Source organism: Ricinus communis, chromosome 4, assembly GCF_019578655.1.
Source record: "Ricinus communis isolate WT05 ecotype wild-type chromosome 4, ASM1957865v1, whole genome shotgun sequence".
Taxonomy (NCBI): domain Eukaryota; kingdom Viridiplantae; phylum Streptophyta; class Magnoliopsida; order Malpighiales; family Euphorbiaceae; genus Ricinus; species Ricinus communis.
In genome coordinates, this window is record NC_063259.1 from 980,001 (window position 1) to 997,133 (window position 17,133).

A 17,133-nucleotide genomic window follows, 5' to 3' on the forward strand; every position below is an offset into this window, starting at 1 on the left:
CACGCCAAGCACACGATGGAGCTACGAGGATGCGCTGCCAATGGGCCCGCGCTAGGCTGCGAGGATGGTGGCCAACGCGCGCGCTAGGCTGCAAGGATGCACTACCAACAGGCCCGCGCCTGCGAGGATTCTCGCCAACGGGCCCAATCGGTGCGCTGCGTCGGCAATAGAGGGTTGGCATGCGAGGATTCCTCGCCAACTGGCCAGATGGGCGCGCTAGCTCACTAGTAGTGGCTGCCTAGCCTGCGAGGATTCTCGCCAACAGGCCCGATGGGTGCTGGCACGCAAGGATTCCTCACCTACGGGCCCGTTAGGATTTTTCGGCAACGCAGCACACGGGCCCGTCAGGATTTTTCGGCAAGTGAGGACGGCAATGGGGGGCTGGCATATGAGGATTCCTTGCCAACTAGCTAGACAGGCGCGCTGGCTCGCCATTTGTGGCTGCCTGGCGTGCGAGGATTCTCGCCAACGGGCCCGATGGGCGCCCTGCCTCGGCAATGGGGGGCTGGCACGGGCCCATCAGGATTTTTCGGCGACGCAGCACACAGGCCCATCAGGATTTATCGGCGACGCAGAACGGGCCCATCAGGATTTTTCGGCGACGCAGTAAGGGCGAAGGAAATTTTTGAAGAGGAACTGGTTAATCCAATAATTTATCAAAAACCAATGATAAATCCACTGATAGCAGATACAAATGAATTAAACACAATTTAATTAGAATGGGAGATGGATCAGTTTCCTGGCTTGAATTCTCTTTTAATAAATTCAAAGAGAAATAAAAACGCTCAGTTTGTTCAGCGTCGATCATCTGGGGAAATAATCATCACTTCCATCCCATCCCATTTTCTCTTTAACTCTCAATAAAGAAAAACTCTACATAAATAATTTTGGTATGACAAAACAGAAATAGATCAGAAATCTGGCTTGGACTCCCAAAATATATTGAGAGAAAAATCGCTCGGTGTATTCAGCTTCGATCATTTGGGGAAATAATCATCACCTCCCACCTCTATTTCTATCTAATTTACTCAACAGCTTTGAAATAATTAATTGATTTTTTAAGCATCCATAGTGTGGGGGACTTGCATGCAACACTGGCTATAATAGAACTTAGATGTGTTCTCGAGTTTGTGGAATTACTTAGGATTTTGGGACTTGGGACTTGGGACTTGGGGGATTCTTGGACCTTGGAGCGCGGAACCTCAGGGCCGTTTTTTTTAAGAATAAATTGGTTTTGATTTTGCGTGTGGGGAGGAGGGGAGGGACGAATCGGAGCGACGAAGGGCTGAATCTCAGTGGATCGTGGCAGCAAGGCCACTCTGCCACTTACAATACCCCGTCACGTATTTAAGTCGTTTACAAAGGATTCAGTCCGCCGCCCGGTGGAAATTGTAATTCAAGGCGGCCCGCGCGGCTCATCTGCCGCGAAGGCTTAGCCAACGAAACGTGCCTTTGGGGGCCGGAGGGCCCCTACTGCTGGTCGGCAAACGAGCGGCAGACAACGCGTCACTTCTGGCCCGGATTCTGATTTAGTGGCGTTCAGTCATAATCTAGCGCACGGTAGCTTCGTGCCACTGGCTTTTCAACCAAGCGCGATGACCAATTGTGCGAATCAATGGTTCCTCTCATACTAGGTTGAATTACCATTGCGACACAATCATCAGTAGGGTAAAACTAACCTGTCTCACGACGGTCTAAACCCAGCGCACGTTCCCTATTGGTGAGTGAACAATCCAACACTTGGTGAATTCTGCTTCACAATGATAGGAAGAGCCAACATCGAAGGATCATCAAATAATATATCTATAATAAATAAATAAAATAAAATAGAAATAAAATAAAACTATGATCCTATTAAGTATGCAGATAAAATTTTAATGCAACATAAATTATTTTTTGATTAAAATAAAGGGATTTAGTAGAAATTCAAAAGCCACGAAATAAAAAAAAATAAAAAAATAGATGTTATATACTCATTAGGACTACAAAAAATGGATCCTTATAAATTCAATAAAGATATAGTATAGCCTCATGCAATTTTGTTTTATTTTTTAATATGAAAAGAAAAAAATAGCTCTACCTTGAATCTTGTATGAAGCAATCGTGTTGATAATGTGTTGTAAAATAAAGAACAAGAACAAAGAAAATAAAGAGAGAAGAGAGAATAATTTTTCTATATGTGTATCATTCTGTTGATTGTAACACCTATATACGGGTGTAAATGGGTTATCGAGATAGAGTTCTATTTATATAAGAAAATCTATCCATAGACATAATGATAGATATCCAATATAACCCAAATACTTTAATATTATCATAATATATTCAATTTGTTTTAGGAAAATTAAGTATAATGTCTTTATTTCAAAAGTTTTACTTTATTACCTTTCATTTTTTTAGTTTCCTTCAAGAAAATGAATGAGCCCTTTGTAGATTAAAGGTAGAAATTAATCACTTAGAGATAACGAATAATTTAGCTATTAGGTAAGTGAGTTATAACATATTAGATTCATTTAATTCACTACAAAAAAAATAACAGTTTAGAGACCACTATATGTAGTCCCTGAGTGGTCGCTAAAGCCAATTAACAACCACTTAAAGACCACATCTTGTAGTCTCTAAAACCTTCATCACTAATGAAAATAGCGATAAAAAATTAAAGTGGTCGCTAAAAATAGCGACCACAGAAAGTGAGCCTCACGATTTTTTCCTCTTGGCAGATTCGAGAACTTCCTAAGAGGTCACCTATTCTGAAATTTCTTTGAACCAAGCACGTTTAGTTTTGGAGTTCATATAACTCCACAGCCAAATAACCAAACAACATCTCATGTGATTAGTTCTAACTCTTTATATATATGCTATTAACCATTCCCCGTCCTATTTTGATGTATAATTTGATTCATTCATGTACCTCCATACCTTAGAGTGCCGCCATCCTAGAAGCCTACCAGAAACCGCTCCTTATCTAAGTATCCTATCCTTACCATGCGTCCACATCCCGCCCTCATCGAACTGCTTCTCTAGGCTAGGCTGTCACATGCCCACCAGCTTTCGCCTGGTTTGTCCTCAAACCACACATCTACGAGAGGGATCCTGCTTTGATACCATTTGTAATGACTCAGAACCAGATCACATAAGATATTTTATTTGCTTGGCCTCTACTAGCCTCACGATTTTATCTCTTTGGCGAATTCAAGAACTTTCCAAGAGATCACCCATCCAAGATTTTTCTGAACCAAGCACGTTTAATTTTGGAGTTCCTATAACTCCATAAATATAGAGAGAGAATGTTGCACAAGTTCTTCTAGATCTCATGGAATAAGGCAGAATTTTAAAAAACACTTTCCATCTCTTGCTTTCATAGAAAAAAAATGAATTTAGGAGATGAAATCCTAATTACAGTACCGCAGGCCAAAATTAAATTTTTGAAGAGCAAGCTAGAAAAAAGAAGCATTGAGATAATATACTTTTCATCCTAATCTCATGTACTAAAAAAAGGGGGCCTTCTTGATCACCTGAAGAGATTTTTAGGCAGAATTGACAAAATTATTACTGTGAAACAACCAAAAAGCACTTCATATGATTAGTTCCAACTCTTTATATATATACTATCAATAATTCCCCGCCCCATTTCAATGTGCAATTGGATTCATTCATGTATCCCCGTACCTTAAAATGCTGCCATCTTAGAAGCCTGCCAGAAGCCATTTCTTGTCCAGGCATCATATCTTTTCCTCGGCGTCCACTTCCCGCCCTCATCCGATCGCTTCTCTAGGCCACACTGTCACATGATTAACGATATTAATTAATTATTATTTTAATCATTATTATTTTAAGTGTATTACTATTTTAATTTAAATATTTATTTATTTATATATTATTTTTAATTTTCATTATTTATATTTATTAATTTAATAATTATATATAATATTTCATATAAATAATTATAAAATTCAATTAATATAAATAAAAAATTAAATCAATAAATATAAACAAATATACTTAATGAATAATAAAATTTATTGATAAAATAAAAATATAATAAAAATAAATACAATATAACAAATATTATAATCATTTAAATAATATGATCATGATTTAATTTAATTATTCTTATTAAATTATATTATTTACGATATTATTATTATATTATTATATTATTATTATTTTCAATTTAGTTAATCGTATTATATTATTATTATTAGAATATAATTCTAAAAATTAAAATAGAGACCACACTGTTGGTCTCTAACTCAGAGACCACATAGTTGGTCTCTATGTAGTAGCTAAAAACTCATGTTATTGATTGGCGCCTAGTTTAGCAACCACAGTCCATGGTCTCTAACTCAGAGACCATGATAATGGTTTTTAAAATTGTCGCTATTTTTTCCACTATTAATTGGCGATCATATTAGAGACCACACTCTATGGTCTCTAAAGTAATCGCTATTGTCCCCGTCATTTTTTGATGGGAAGTTAACGACTACTTACAGACCAAATCTGATGGTTGTTAGTAGTGTGGTCGTTATATGTTCGCAATGTGGTCTTAAGTTTAGAAAAAATAAATTTGGTCTTCAAGTGGAAGCAAAACGTAGTCTCTATATAGTAGCTAAATAGCGACCACTTTGGTATAGTAGCTAAAAGTGATCTCTTAATTGTTGTTTTTTTATAGTGATTAGCTCAATCAAACCCAATAGAATTTTAGTGAAACCATAAAACCTTATTTATCCTTTTTATTTAATTTTTTTCTTGTTTTAATTAGCTAGAATATAATTTAGTAGTCTAGTGATAAATTAATTCGTACTTTTTAAAATTTATTTTGCATTATTAGGTATTACTTTTCTAATTAATTTTAGTATTCATAAATTCAACCTTTCTGGGGATGATACTCTACTCTCACTTTATTATTTTTGTATATTCGTACACTTATAGAAATTTCACAATATCAACCAAACATCACTTAAACATCAATTAAAAATCAACAAAATCATTCAATTAAATAAAAATAATATAATATATTTTATATATATATATATGTAAACAGTAACATTTTTTTTATTGCTTTGTGATTTTATTTACATAAAAAATAAATATATTTTAATTTTTTAAGTGAGAATTAATAATAAAGAAAATCAAGTATAAGATCGAATCTGAAATGGTTAGAAGATCTAAATTACTCCCTTTGTCCAACTTTGATAGGCAATTTTCAATTTATATAAGGGTTAAAGAATTTTAATTTTTTTAATTAATGTCACTATTTTAACCATTTTCTTACTAAAATACCCTTAATAAACTTTTGTCAATCTGTCTATAATTTTTGAGATTAAATATAAAAATGTTGTATTGGAACTCAAAAAATCTTATATAGTAATTTACAATTTCAAATAAATAAAAATTAATTATAAATATTAATATTCATATTAAAGGATATTTTAGACTCTTAATCATTAAATTAACAATTAAAAAAGAAAAATTGCCTATACTTTTAAATGGACTAAAAATAAAATATTACTTATCAAAATGGGACCGAATGAAATATTGTTTTCACTGAGTTGAGAAATAGCCGCTGCTCACATTATTACAAAAAATAAATATACTATATAATTTCCTCTTAAAGGAAAGGAGTTTATCTGTTAAAATAAGAAAATACAGTTATTACATATAAATTTTTTATCAGAAATAAAAAATTATTATGAATTATATTATCGATCCAGTTCTATATAATAATATGAATCTGAATCATTTGAAATATGAATTGGAGGGATCAACTCTATAATTTAATTTTTTTTTTCTTTAATTTGAGATCAGAAATTGTGCATAAATGTACGAGTATCTTTTATTAATGGTTTTTCTTTATTTATTCTTTTCATAACTGTATATAATTTTTTAAAAATTTTTCTGTTTTGTATTTACTTTTCTTTAATTTTTTTTTGTTTTAAATAGCTTTTTAGATAATAAAATAGTCATACCTCAAGCTAGTTGATTATAAATATTATTTTTATATTTGATATTTGTTAGATTAATAACTTTATTAAGTATCAAATTTAAAATTGATTTTATTTTTCATTAAATATTAATTATCTTATCATCAAAAGATTTATAATTTTATTAATGGTCAATAAATTTTGAAATATTTGTTATTATAGATATCTACTAATTCTTTGATTCCAGTTAGTAAGAGGGATCTTGAACTATTAAGAAAATATATTTAATGTCTATATATCATATCTTTTCTCTTAATATATTGTCATTTTTAGTAATAATTTTTTTTAATTATGAATATAAACTTCAAATACATTTGATGAACTTATGTTTATTGATAATAAATCTATTATTTTTTAACTCGTGAATACTTATTTATTTTGTAGAGACGATATATTCATTATTTATATAAAATGTATATGCATTTATTATTAGTGTTAGGTTCATTAAATATAAACCTTAGGTTCATTACTTATAAAGTGTATATTCATCTGTTATTAGTGCTAGGTTCATTAAATATAAATTAAAATTTATTTCTGATAAACTGTATATTTATATGTTATTAATGTTAGAATCATTAAAAATAAAATCATTAAAAATAAAATGTATAATCATTATTTCTTTCTATGTTCTAATATATAAATTTATTTTTTAAAATTTATAAATTTTTAAAGTATAATCTATGAATTTTAGTATAAATAATTTATAACATATAAATCTATAAGTCATTTTATAAATTTAAATTATAATATTGCATTTTTGTTTTGTTTTGACTAAGCCTTTTCAATATGTTTATTTGTAAATTAGTAAGTCCACAAAAAAGAATAGCATAAGCAAGCCCAACATCCCCCTTTCCCCAATCTTCTGCAACTATTACTTTATACCATCCCTGATTCAATTAATATCTGACCCCAAAAAGAGAGCTTAAAAAGAAAAGAAGAAAGAAATAAGAAGTTATATATTGCTTTGTTCGTGCAATGACTGACATAAACTTAAACTTTGGATTGGCCAAGCTCATGGTCTTTAATCAGTGTGCTGTCTTCCTTTCCTTGCATCAGAAGTTTAATGGCTTGTTCTGATAGATTGTCTTTGATGGTAGGGTTTAACTTATTGGGTTTTTGCTTTTCAGCCTCAACTGCCCAACTGTACACTACCATTCCAGCAACAGCAAGAGCCATCCCAGTTATGTTTTTTACTGTCAACTCTGAATCAAAGAGTATCCAACCCAAGGTAAGGACACACACAGTTTTCATGTGCCCCAAAACCTGGAAAGATACTGCTGAGTAACGTCCAATACAGAGATACTGACTCACATTGCAGAATACAGCCAAAGCACATGAGAGTAGTATGAAGAACTGCAAAGTGTTCCAAGTGTCAACAGAAGGGTGGTTTGGATTGTTCATCAAGAAATGCAATTCAAATGATACTTACAAATGCACCAGGGGAAAAAGCATAATCTGACACCAGTTTACCACTCAGGTAATAATCAATGAATGGTCCTGTTACTAGCAGAGAAATTGCTTGTATTGGGGCTGTCTTGCTTAGCAGTTCAAAAGACCCTATTGAATACTTCTTTTGCAAGGACCCAATTGACTGTTGAGCATACAAAACAATTGGCAGGAAAAGGATCAGACTTTTGTTGTTAGATACCGAAAATTTTTTGTTGCTCTCCAAAACAGAAAAAAATTGTTGCAATTTGTCTATGCTAATTGGCTCCTACTCGGGGGTTTTCAATTCGAGATCTTACAGCTTCTCCTGGAGATGATTCCAGTACCAATTGAGCTACACCCAATTGGCAGGGTCTAGTCTTTCAGATGCAGATGCAGACCCTTGGAATTGATCAAGTTTCTTTTCTTGTTTTATAGGGAGGCAAAGGTTAGAAACAAACAAGTAAACATGAACAGTGATATGACTGACAAGTCATTTAAGCCATAAACTACTGAGCAATCATTGGGTGCCAATTGATTGAGAATCAAATATTAAATCAGAAACAAGAACAGAAGATGAAGATAAGAAGGGCTCACAATTTGTTGTAAAGATGAAGACAAGACCGCAACAGCAGCAGAAAAAAATCCTTTGGCAGTAACTTTGACATCTGTGACAGTGCAGACACCAACCCCTGCCACCACTACAATCACAGCCATCTTCACTTCCCTCGAGTAGTGTTTTCCATTAAGAATCCATTCCATTACACAGACCACAGGGATCATACTCAACTTGGAGATCTACATAGTCAAAATAAAATAAAATAAATAAAATAAAACAATCGCCCTTTAAGTTTAATCTTTTAGGTGGACTGGTTTTTTCACATGGTATCAGAGCCTCTGCGACCCGAAGGTCCCAGCTCCAATCCTGACAGTTTCTGCAGACTTAAGATCTTTCGCGTCTGGGGTGGTTCTATATATGGGAATTGAAGGAATTTAAAGCAGAATTACCTGATAAAATCCAACAGAGTTGAGCATGAGGCTCAAGTTCATCCCTGTGATTGAAACATTGGCAACAACTGAGAACCAAATAAGTTCCCACATGGGAACATGCTTTGACACAGAATAGCCAGTAGCATTTGACACCAGCCCAACCAATGCCGTCACAGAAAAATGCAGACCAGTCAATGTAGTTGCTGGAAACAGAAAATTGTGGGAAAATAAAATTTATGAATAACAAGCTGAATGGTACCAGTAAAAGAGAAAAAGGAAGGAAGAGCTCACCAAAAGCAAAATCAAGACCAGCTGGGGACATGAGTTGCTTGTTGGCCATAATGAGACCAATGGAACTGATAATGTTCATAGCCCAAGCTCCAACATCTGAAACAGCGGATGATTTTTTCTCCATTTCTTTTCCAGATGGAAGAAGCTTAAGCTTGTTTGGATTAATGATATGATGAGAGATTTATATATAAAAACACAAAATGAAATAGAGGGTAGCCAGTTCATAAACAAAACAACACTTTTGATGGTTTGTCCACTTCTTGGAATTATTTTTTGGCTTCATATTCCTTTCTTGCTGTCTTTCTCAGCAAAGCCATGTTACCTACATGTTGCCATTTAAGTGAGTTTGGGATAATCTTCCCTTTTCTCATCTCTTAAGTTCCTTCTTCGCCTTTCTTTCTTTTCTTTTTTTACTTCTTTTTTACTGTTTTGCTTCTTTTTTACTACTGAACTAGTTGACCAATCTTCCATAAATCCCTTTTATTATTATTGTCATTATAATATTATTTCAGACCAAGTCAATAATCTACATTAACTTTTTAAGGGAGCGGAGTCCAAAAATAATTTCCGGATTAACTGAGTCTACTAGAGTCATTTCAGACCTATAAAGTTTTATGTTCGAATCCAAATTAAAACGAATTACTAAAAATATGACCGATACTAGTCATCTCTTATAAATTAAGATGATTATATTGATAATAATATAAATTATTACTAAAATTTACCCTTAATTTTATTTTTGGTCACAAAATCTCAATTTAGGCTTACTCCAAGTCACTTTCTTTTACCTTTATCCAACTATGTGCTTCAATTTTAATAAAATATCAGATAATGTAAAAACCATTATGAGACATTCATGAAATTTACAAATGGATATCAATAACCTTTGATTTGTTCACTTTAGAAATGTTAAATTTAATAATCATTTTATTCAAATGTTTAAATATTTATATACTACCGACAAAATTGTTGATTTTCAAGTTGTTAAGCAATGATTACGTTTTTTTAATTCTTCAGAATATAATTTGAAAAGAAAAAGAAAAAAAAAAGAAAGAAAAGTTATTCCCTCGTCCCATTTTAATAGACTCTATATTTTGTTTGTCTCAAAATATAATCCTTTTTCTTTTTTTATTATTAGTTTAATAATTTGATTATCAAAACAAATATTTCATTAATTATTGAAATTTATATTAATAAAATATATAGTGAGATAATAAAGATATTTTTTTAAAAAAATAGCAAAATTATTGATATCAATTGAAATTTTTTTAATCCGCACTTCATATAGTGAGTTAAATTATCTTTTTACTCTCATCGTGAGATGAGAGATATGAGGAAAAAAAATGAAAATTACAGATTAAAAATTATTGTCTTTTTTACTTTAAATATAGTTGACATATGTTTACACCCATAATTTTAGTCCATAAATAATTATTAAGTCCAGTCTAAAATTAAGTTTAATTTTTTGTAAAAGGATTTAACTAAAATAATTATTTTCATTATTTTTAATTGAAGTAGTGAATAACGATTATTTAGATAGCATTTAGTTTCTTGACACGTGGAGAAAAGGATTCAAATGGAAATTGTTTGAAACTCCTTTTGTAACATTTATAAAATTTTAGCTTTATAATACACATACACGTATTATATGGATAGTTAATTTCAAATTACAATTTTATCTTTAGTGGGAGTTACGGAAATACATAGGAAATAAAAAGAAGAAAGAAGCAAGAGGACGAGGACAACCAACACAACACAGACAATTTCAAGCAATAATTTTCTTTATATTTTCTTTATGTAATGAAGCTTTCTTTTGTATTTTAAAACTCTCAAATAATATTATTCCAGCACTTTTTTTTATTCAAGTTTACAGTCATTTAATAGCCATTTAGTAGAGCATTCAAATAAATTATGGCTGAAAGGTGTTTGGAAACTCACAAATATTTTATCAAAAGTGAGAAGTGCAAAATCCAAACAAATTGTATCACACACGTGGCACACCCGCAAATCCAAATTGGAGCCAACTTAATTTGGCATGCCTGGTGGAACATTCTGTTCTACAATGGCCTGAAGAATAAGAGATAATAATGGAAAAGAACCAATGGAGTCTCAGGACACCAAGGTTGTTGCTGATGAAGTAAAATGTGAAGTTGAAGTTTATGTTCCTCACATGGTGGAGCAATCAGAGAAGAACATGGCGCCTTAAGGCACATCTCAGCACTATGGGCGCTACCACATACTAGAAGAGCCATTGGCGAACCAGCTACTGTCGATATACTTGGAGGTCTAGATATTAATGTGTGTGATCTTTTTTATAATAATTTGTTAGTATTTTTAATACATTTTGAAAAAACTCATAATATACATCTTAATATTTTGTAAAAATAAGTGAAAAGTTAACTAGTAGTTGTCCTACTAGTCTCAGGAGTGACAATTTAAATGTCAATGCTAGGGAGAAAGAAACCCAAGAGGAACTCATGGGGCAATCTTCTACTAACAATGGTAAAAATCCTAGAAAAAATATCACAACCTGATCTGTGAGCCCGTGACCGGCACTAGGGAATAGGTAGGCTTAAGGCCACCAAAACCAGTAGTAAGCCTGATTAATCGACAATTCAAATATACATACTTAAACATACTAGTAAACCAGCTTACATATCATTCACAAGTCTCTAACTGGACGCTAACAAATATTCCACAATCAAACATAATATATCAGGTATACTACTGCGGAGAGTCTAGAATCTTAAATAATTCAAAATGCAAAAGTATAAGAAATTACAATAGGCCCCTGTCAAATAAAAGACAGCGGAGAACCTAACTGTCATATGAAAAATTAAAATTGAGACTATCAGCCTCAAGAGTGAGTTAAATCATATAATCCTATAACAATTACAGTCTCCTCAATAAAACATTTATTAAATCAGAATAACATATCATATTATATTATAACATGTGCCATGCCATAATTCAGAAAAATGCAATTTAAATACTTATGGGACGAGTACCTCAGCATAACCTTAACCCCAATACTAATAGCCTTTTGGCTCTTTTATTCCAATAAGTCTAGCACTCAGAAAGCGAAGATCAACCAGGATCCTTAAATCTAGCCTGGACACTTGATTCCCAAATAAGCGGGCGTCCAAAGAGCAACGCTCGACTAGGGACCTTCCTCCCACAGTCAAGTTTTCACAGCCTAGAGAGTTATACTCGACCAGGGTGAAACCCAAAAATCACCTTTTACTATTTGTCTCTGATTAATACTGGTGGGCACGCGGTCCTGATGTGACCCATAAAGTGGCATGTTCTACTGTCACATCATCCCGATGTCACAATCATAGCATCAATAATAATTATAAATAGTATAATCATAAGCAAACATAATTTATTCAATAACATATTAAGAATTAAAATTTAATTGTCTCAAGTATAGCAAATGTGAAAATCAGATGTAATAATAATAACAATATTAAAATAACAGCAAATATGATAGCTACAATAATGGTAATAATATTAATAGTGGTATCGATAATAACAAAAATAAAATTTATAATAATAATACTAATAATAATTATTATTATTATTAATCAATTAACAATACATTTAACTTAGACATAATACAAAAGCAATTGATTATATGACTTTAACTCACAGCTCATGGTGCTCACCGCTTCCCACGCCATGGTGTTTGGATGGACGGATTATCTATTCACGAAAATAATCAGTTAATAAGATATTCTTAATTTTTCCTAGGGTTAGACTCCTAGATTAGACTGCCTAAGAAAATTCAGTAGATTTTGTCAAAAATTCGACAGAACCTCTTATAAAATATGGACATTTACCCCTCCTCCCTCCCTCCCGTATAACGGGTCAAAAACCAGCTAGAAATACTTTAAATATTCTACAATTAATTAACGGAATTCGGGCCACCAAAACTATATTATTTTTCCCGACTCTACAACACACCACAGATCATAATTATTTTACAGACGGTCAACATTATATTTATTTCGACAACCAACACACATAAAATTTTATAGTATTTAAACTAATTCAATACAACCACATCTACCACAAAACAGAATAATAATTAATCATATCAATTAATTTGTAATGTTTATATCTAAGTCATAATTAATTAAATCTAATTAAGTTAAATTATCTACAACTGATAATTAATAGCAATAATATTTTTTAAAATTATAAAATAATTTGTAAGGTCTAAATAAAATTATATCGAACTAAAAATCCAAAATTATGGGCGTCTGAAAAATATTGGGGTCCGAAAGCCGGTACTGCCAACGGTGTTGGAATTCGAATCTCGAAGCGCCTACACGAAGCTTGAGCTGTGTGGAGTCCGAAAATGCAAAAGCTTTGGCCGGAAACTCGTCAGAACCTACTGGATCGAGGCCGGAAAGACGCTGCTCTAGTGAGGCTTCACCGAGGCTGCCGATGATGAAAAACGGCATGGGAAGCTCGGCTCTGGGGTTTTCGACGGCAGGGAGCTCGTTTCCAGCATCGTCTTGGTGAAAGGACAGCGATAAATGGCTGGTTCGGCGGCGGCAGCTCCTCCTTCCTGCGTTGACGTCGGCAGTGACGGGGGAGAGGGAAGAAGGCGAGTGGCGCGGCGAGGGAGGGGAAGGAAAGAGGCGATGTCAGCGGCTGGAGGGTGCAGGCAACAGGGAAGGGAAGGGAAGGGAAAGATGAAGGAAGGAGAAGGAGAGAAGAGGGGGGGAAGGGGGGAGGAGAAGGGAAGAAAAGAGAAAATTCCTTTTTTTTTTAATTATTATTATAATATATTTACTATTATTTTTTTATTTATATTTTAAAGTATTCCAAAAAAAATGAAAGTTACTAATATAGTTGAACCTCAAGCCGAGGAAATATATGTGACTTCATATAAAAAGGAGGATACTAAGATGGCAACTGCAAATGGCCATATCATTGACACGCCATATTTGCCTCATCAGATTTATGTGGATATTAATCAACCTACCACTGTGTATGATATGGAAGGAGGCTCGTGGGATCTATTGAACCAACACCAACTCTAATTACGAGTAGATAGATATGCTGTATGAGATATAGTATTGTATGGTCGTGGCCTGAGACATAGACAAATAGGCTGACCAAAGTTCTATAGACTTTATTCTATTGCTGTTGATGTTGATAGTCTTTACACTAAAAAATATAGAGTTCCTGATTTCACCATTTTCTTTAGTGGTCATTTTACTCTAGAGCATATTACTAAATTTTTACTATTCAATATGGTGAATTAGCCAATATAGAAAATTTTGTCAATTTTAAGTAGAGGCTTTTTCTTAATCATTTAAGAAGATCAACCTTTGCTTAGTATGCTATTTTGCCAAGAAAGTCCATATGCACATGGTAGAAGATAGAAAAGCAGATCCATACCGAATTCTTTAAGACTGGACTAAAAAAGATTAATAGTAAATACCTGGAGAATTATTATCCCACCATATGGAAAAATGATTGAGAAACAAGAAATGAAAGTTTAGGGCCAATGAAATGGCCATGAGTAATTGGTAGGATTTATGTGTTTAATATATTTCTTTTTGTATTTTTATGTTATATGTGTTTGTTAGGATATTGTTATATTCTATGTGAAGCCAAATATATGGCTAGTATTGTAATATTTTTTTTTTTGAAAAGAAAGCTTGGTTTCAATAAAACTAGGCTTTATGACCACTTTTGAAGCTTGAGTAATCTGTGTTGCTCTTGTTTCTGATTTCTAGCAAATACCGTATGGCCAAAAGCACAAATTCTTAAAGTAAAATGCAGATAAGTGCAAATAAATACATGCTTGTATGGTGCAAAATGACTAAAGTGAGTAGTGTGTAAAGTGTTGAGTGAAATGGTTGCAATGCATGGTGGCATGAGTTATGATATGGTTGTGGTGCATGAGTGAGATATTGTAAAGTGGTATGGTGCATGTAGGCTTTATAGCTACATCTTATTTAATCATCGAAGCTAACCCCATATCAAATTTAACAACACAAAAAGCATGACCATATTATAAAGTAAATGTAATAGCCAAACATAATATGTCAAAGCCACATCACATCTAAAATAAAGTTGGTGCCTAGTGTAGCTCTTCTAAGTGAAGTCACAATAAAAATAACCATGAAATATAATTGGACGCCTTGAGCGAAAGATACATATGCAGCAACTACATCAATGGCAAGTAAGCTCGAGTGAAGTACCTGCTAAATCCACGACAACACCTGCACAAAAAAAGAAGTATAAATTAGAAGGTGCACATTCCTATCCTTTATCTCTTATAAATTTATAGCCTATGAATAGGTTGATGGATTATATTAACAATTAATGAAATTGGGACAGAATCATGTATTGAAGTATTGCATAAAATTTGTATAATCACGGACATATGTGAAGTGCAGAAATTAGATATAACATTTAGTGGCTCACATATGTTTCAAGATAAAGAGATAAGTAAACAAAGGTCATATGTTATTTTAACTATTTTAATTAAAAGATGGTGAGTATAATATGAGAAATTTCTTAGAGGTAATGAAAGATATATTCACTTGAATTGATGAGTGATAGGAGTATCATCTAAAAGCTTATATATAAATACTTTTGGTCATAAAATTAAGATTGTAAAAGTTGAATAAATGAAGCCAGGAGTTTCTTAAAATTGTGTTGAGATTGAATAATTTTGAGGCTCCAAAAAGCCTCGAATCATTTTTTATTTTTTATTTTGAGGCTCTGAAAAGCTTTGAATTCATTTTAAATTTTGAGTCTCCAAAGAGCCTTGATTTCATTTTCAATTTTGAGGATCCAAAGGGCTTCAAATTTATTTTAAATTTTGAGGCTCTAAAGAGTTTTGAATTCAATTTCAATTTTGAGACTCTAATTTATTTTGAATTTTGAGGATCAAGAGGGCCTCAAATTCATTTTCAATTTTGAGGATCACAAGAGCCTCAAAATTCAAATTGCAAAAATTTCAAGGCTTTTCACATATATATTTCTATGAAGGCTTAATTTCACATTCTAAGAAACATGCATATATCTTCCGAAGTTTACAGCATAAAATTCAAGGGTAATGCCGAAAATTTGGTTTGCTAAATAAAGACATCAAATTTTCATTTTTGTCACATCATTTAAAACATAATTCATCAAACCAATTAACAAATATATTTTAAAATCAAAATAACATACCACAAAAATTATACACTACCACTTTCACTAATAGAACCCACAATATATAAAAGTAAATAGTATTTTAAAAAATAAAAGTGAATATCTTTCTTCTTTTCCTCTAATATACCAAAATAGTTTCTGCTTTGTTGATTAAATAACGAAAAAAATCCTAAAAATATTTTTGATATTTTTTGGTAAAATGAATCTTGTGCTATAAAAGGAGAAACTTGATATATGTGTATTTAGGATTTAGAGGTGAAAGAGGAAGAAATTTTGATAATGGTTTGAGTAGCTAAAGAGCTGGTGGTGTGTTTAGAGCTTGTTGATGCTGATGAAAAAGATGTTGCTACTATAGATGTGGAGGTCGCCCTTGCCATCGGTGCTGCCCATGGTAATGCTGCTCGTGGTGTTGATGGAGGCAACAAGAGAGGTGGCACTACGGGTGGATTGTCTAGCTTATCGACGGTGGAGGCATAGGGGTGGTGCCGACGCCGATGGTGAAGAAAGATTGGGTGTTGTTCTTTGTTGTTTTGATGGTGATAATGGATTTTGATAGTGAGGTCTGAGGATAAAATGAGTGGAAGAAGAAAGAAAACTTTGGGCTTAAAATTTCTATACCTGATTCTAATGTGGTTTTCATCCATGATAAGAGAGAAAAAGAAAATTTCTTTCTTCTTGGGCTTAAGAACTGTTGCATGTATATAAGCCTTTGGCTTTTAGCCAGGTTATATACATACAAAAAAGGCATTTGTTTACACCATAACTTTAGTTTATAAATAATTATTAAATCTATTCTCAAATTAAGCTCAGTTATGTATAAAAGGATTTAACTAAAATAATTATTTTTAATTAAAGTGGTGGATAGCGGTTATTTGAATAGCAATTGGTTTCTTAACACACAGGAAAAGAGATTCAAAGGGAAATTGTTTGAAACTCCTCCTGTGAAGATTATGAAACTTTAGCTTTATAGTACGCATATTATATGGACAATTAATTTTAAACTACAGTTATATTCTTGGTGAGAGTTACGAAAACACACAAAAAATAAAAAGAAGAAGTAAGAGGACGAAGACAACCAACACAACACAGACAATTTTAAGCAACAATTTTCTTAATATTTTTTTTATGCAATCAAGCTTTCTTTTGTATTTTGAAATTCTCAAGCAATATTATTTTCAGTCTTTTTTTTTATTCATGTTTACAATAATTTATAGCTATTTAATAGACCATTTAAATAAATTATAGCTGAAAGACGTTT

At 32.5% G+C, this 17,133-nt stretch overlaps 1 protein-coding gene and 2 pseudogenes across 1 annotated transcript; all 3 read right to left on the reverse strand.

Annotated features, from left to right (window-relative positions):
* Positions 1-726: 726 nt before the first annotated feature.
* LOC112533996 lies at positions 727-833 on the reverse strand (annotated as a pseudogene).
* A 73-nt stretch (positions 834-906) lies between these two features.
* Positions 907-1,006, reverse strand: LOC112533997 (annotated as a pseudogene).
* A 5,916-nt stretch (positions 1,007-6,922) lies between these two features.
* On the reverse strand, positions 6,923-9,270 carry LOC8284866 (UDP-rhamnose/UDP-galactose transporter 2). Its single transcript, XM_002514334.4, has 5 exons — positions 8,691-9,270; positions 8,418-8,602; positions 8,007-8,207; positions 7,414-7,575; positions 6,923-7,337 (listed from the first exon to the last, which is right to left on the reverse strand). The coding sequence occupies exons 1-5, from the start codon at positions 8,812-8,814 to the stop codon at positions 6,975-6,977; spliced, it is 1,035 nt and encodes a 344-aa protein (XP_002514380.1). The 5' UTR covers positions 8,815-9,270; the 3' UTR covers positions 6,923-6,974.
* Between the last annotated feature and the right edge of the window lie 7,863 nt (positions 9,271-17,133).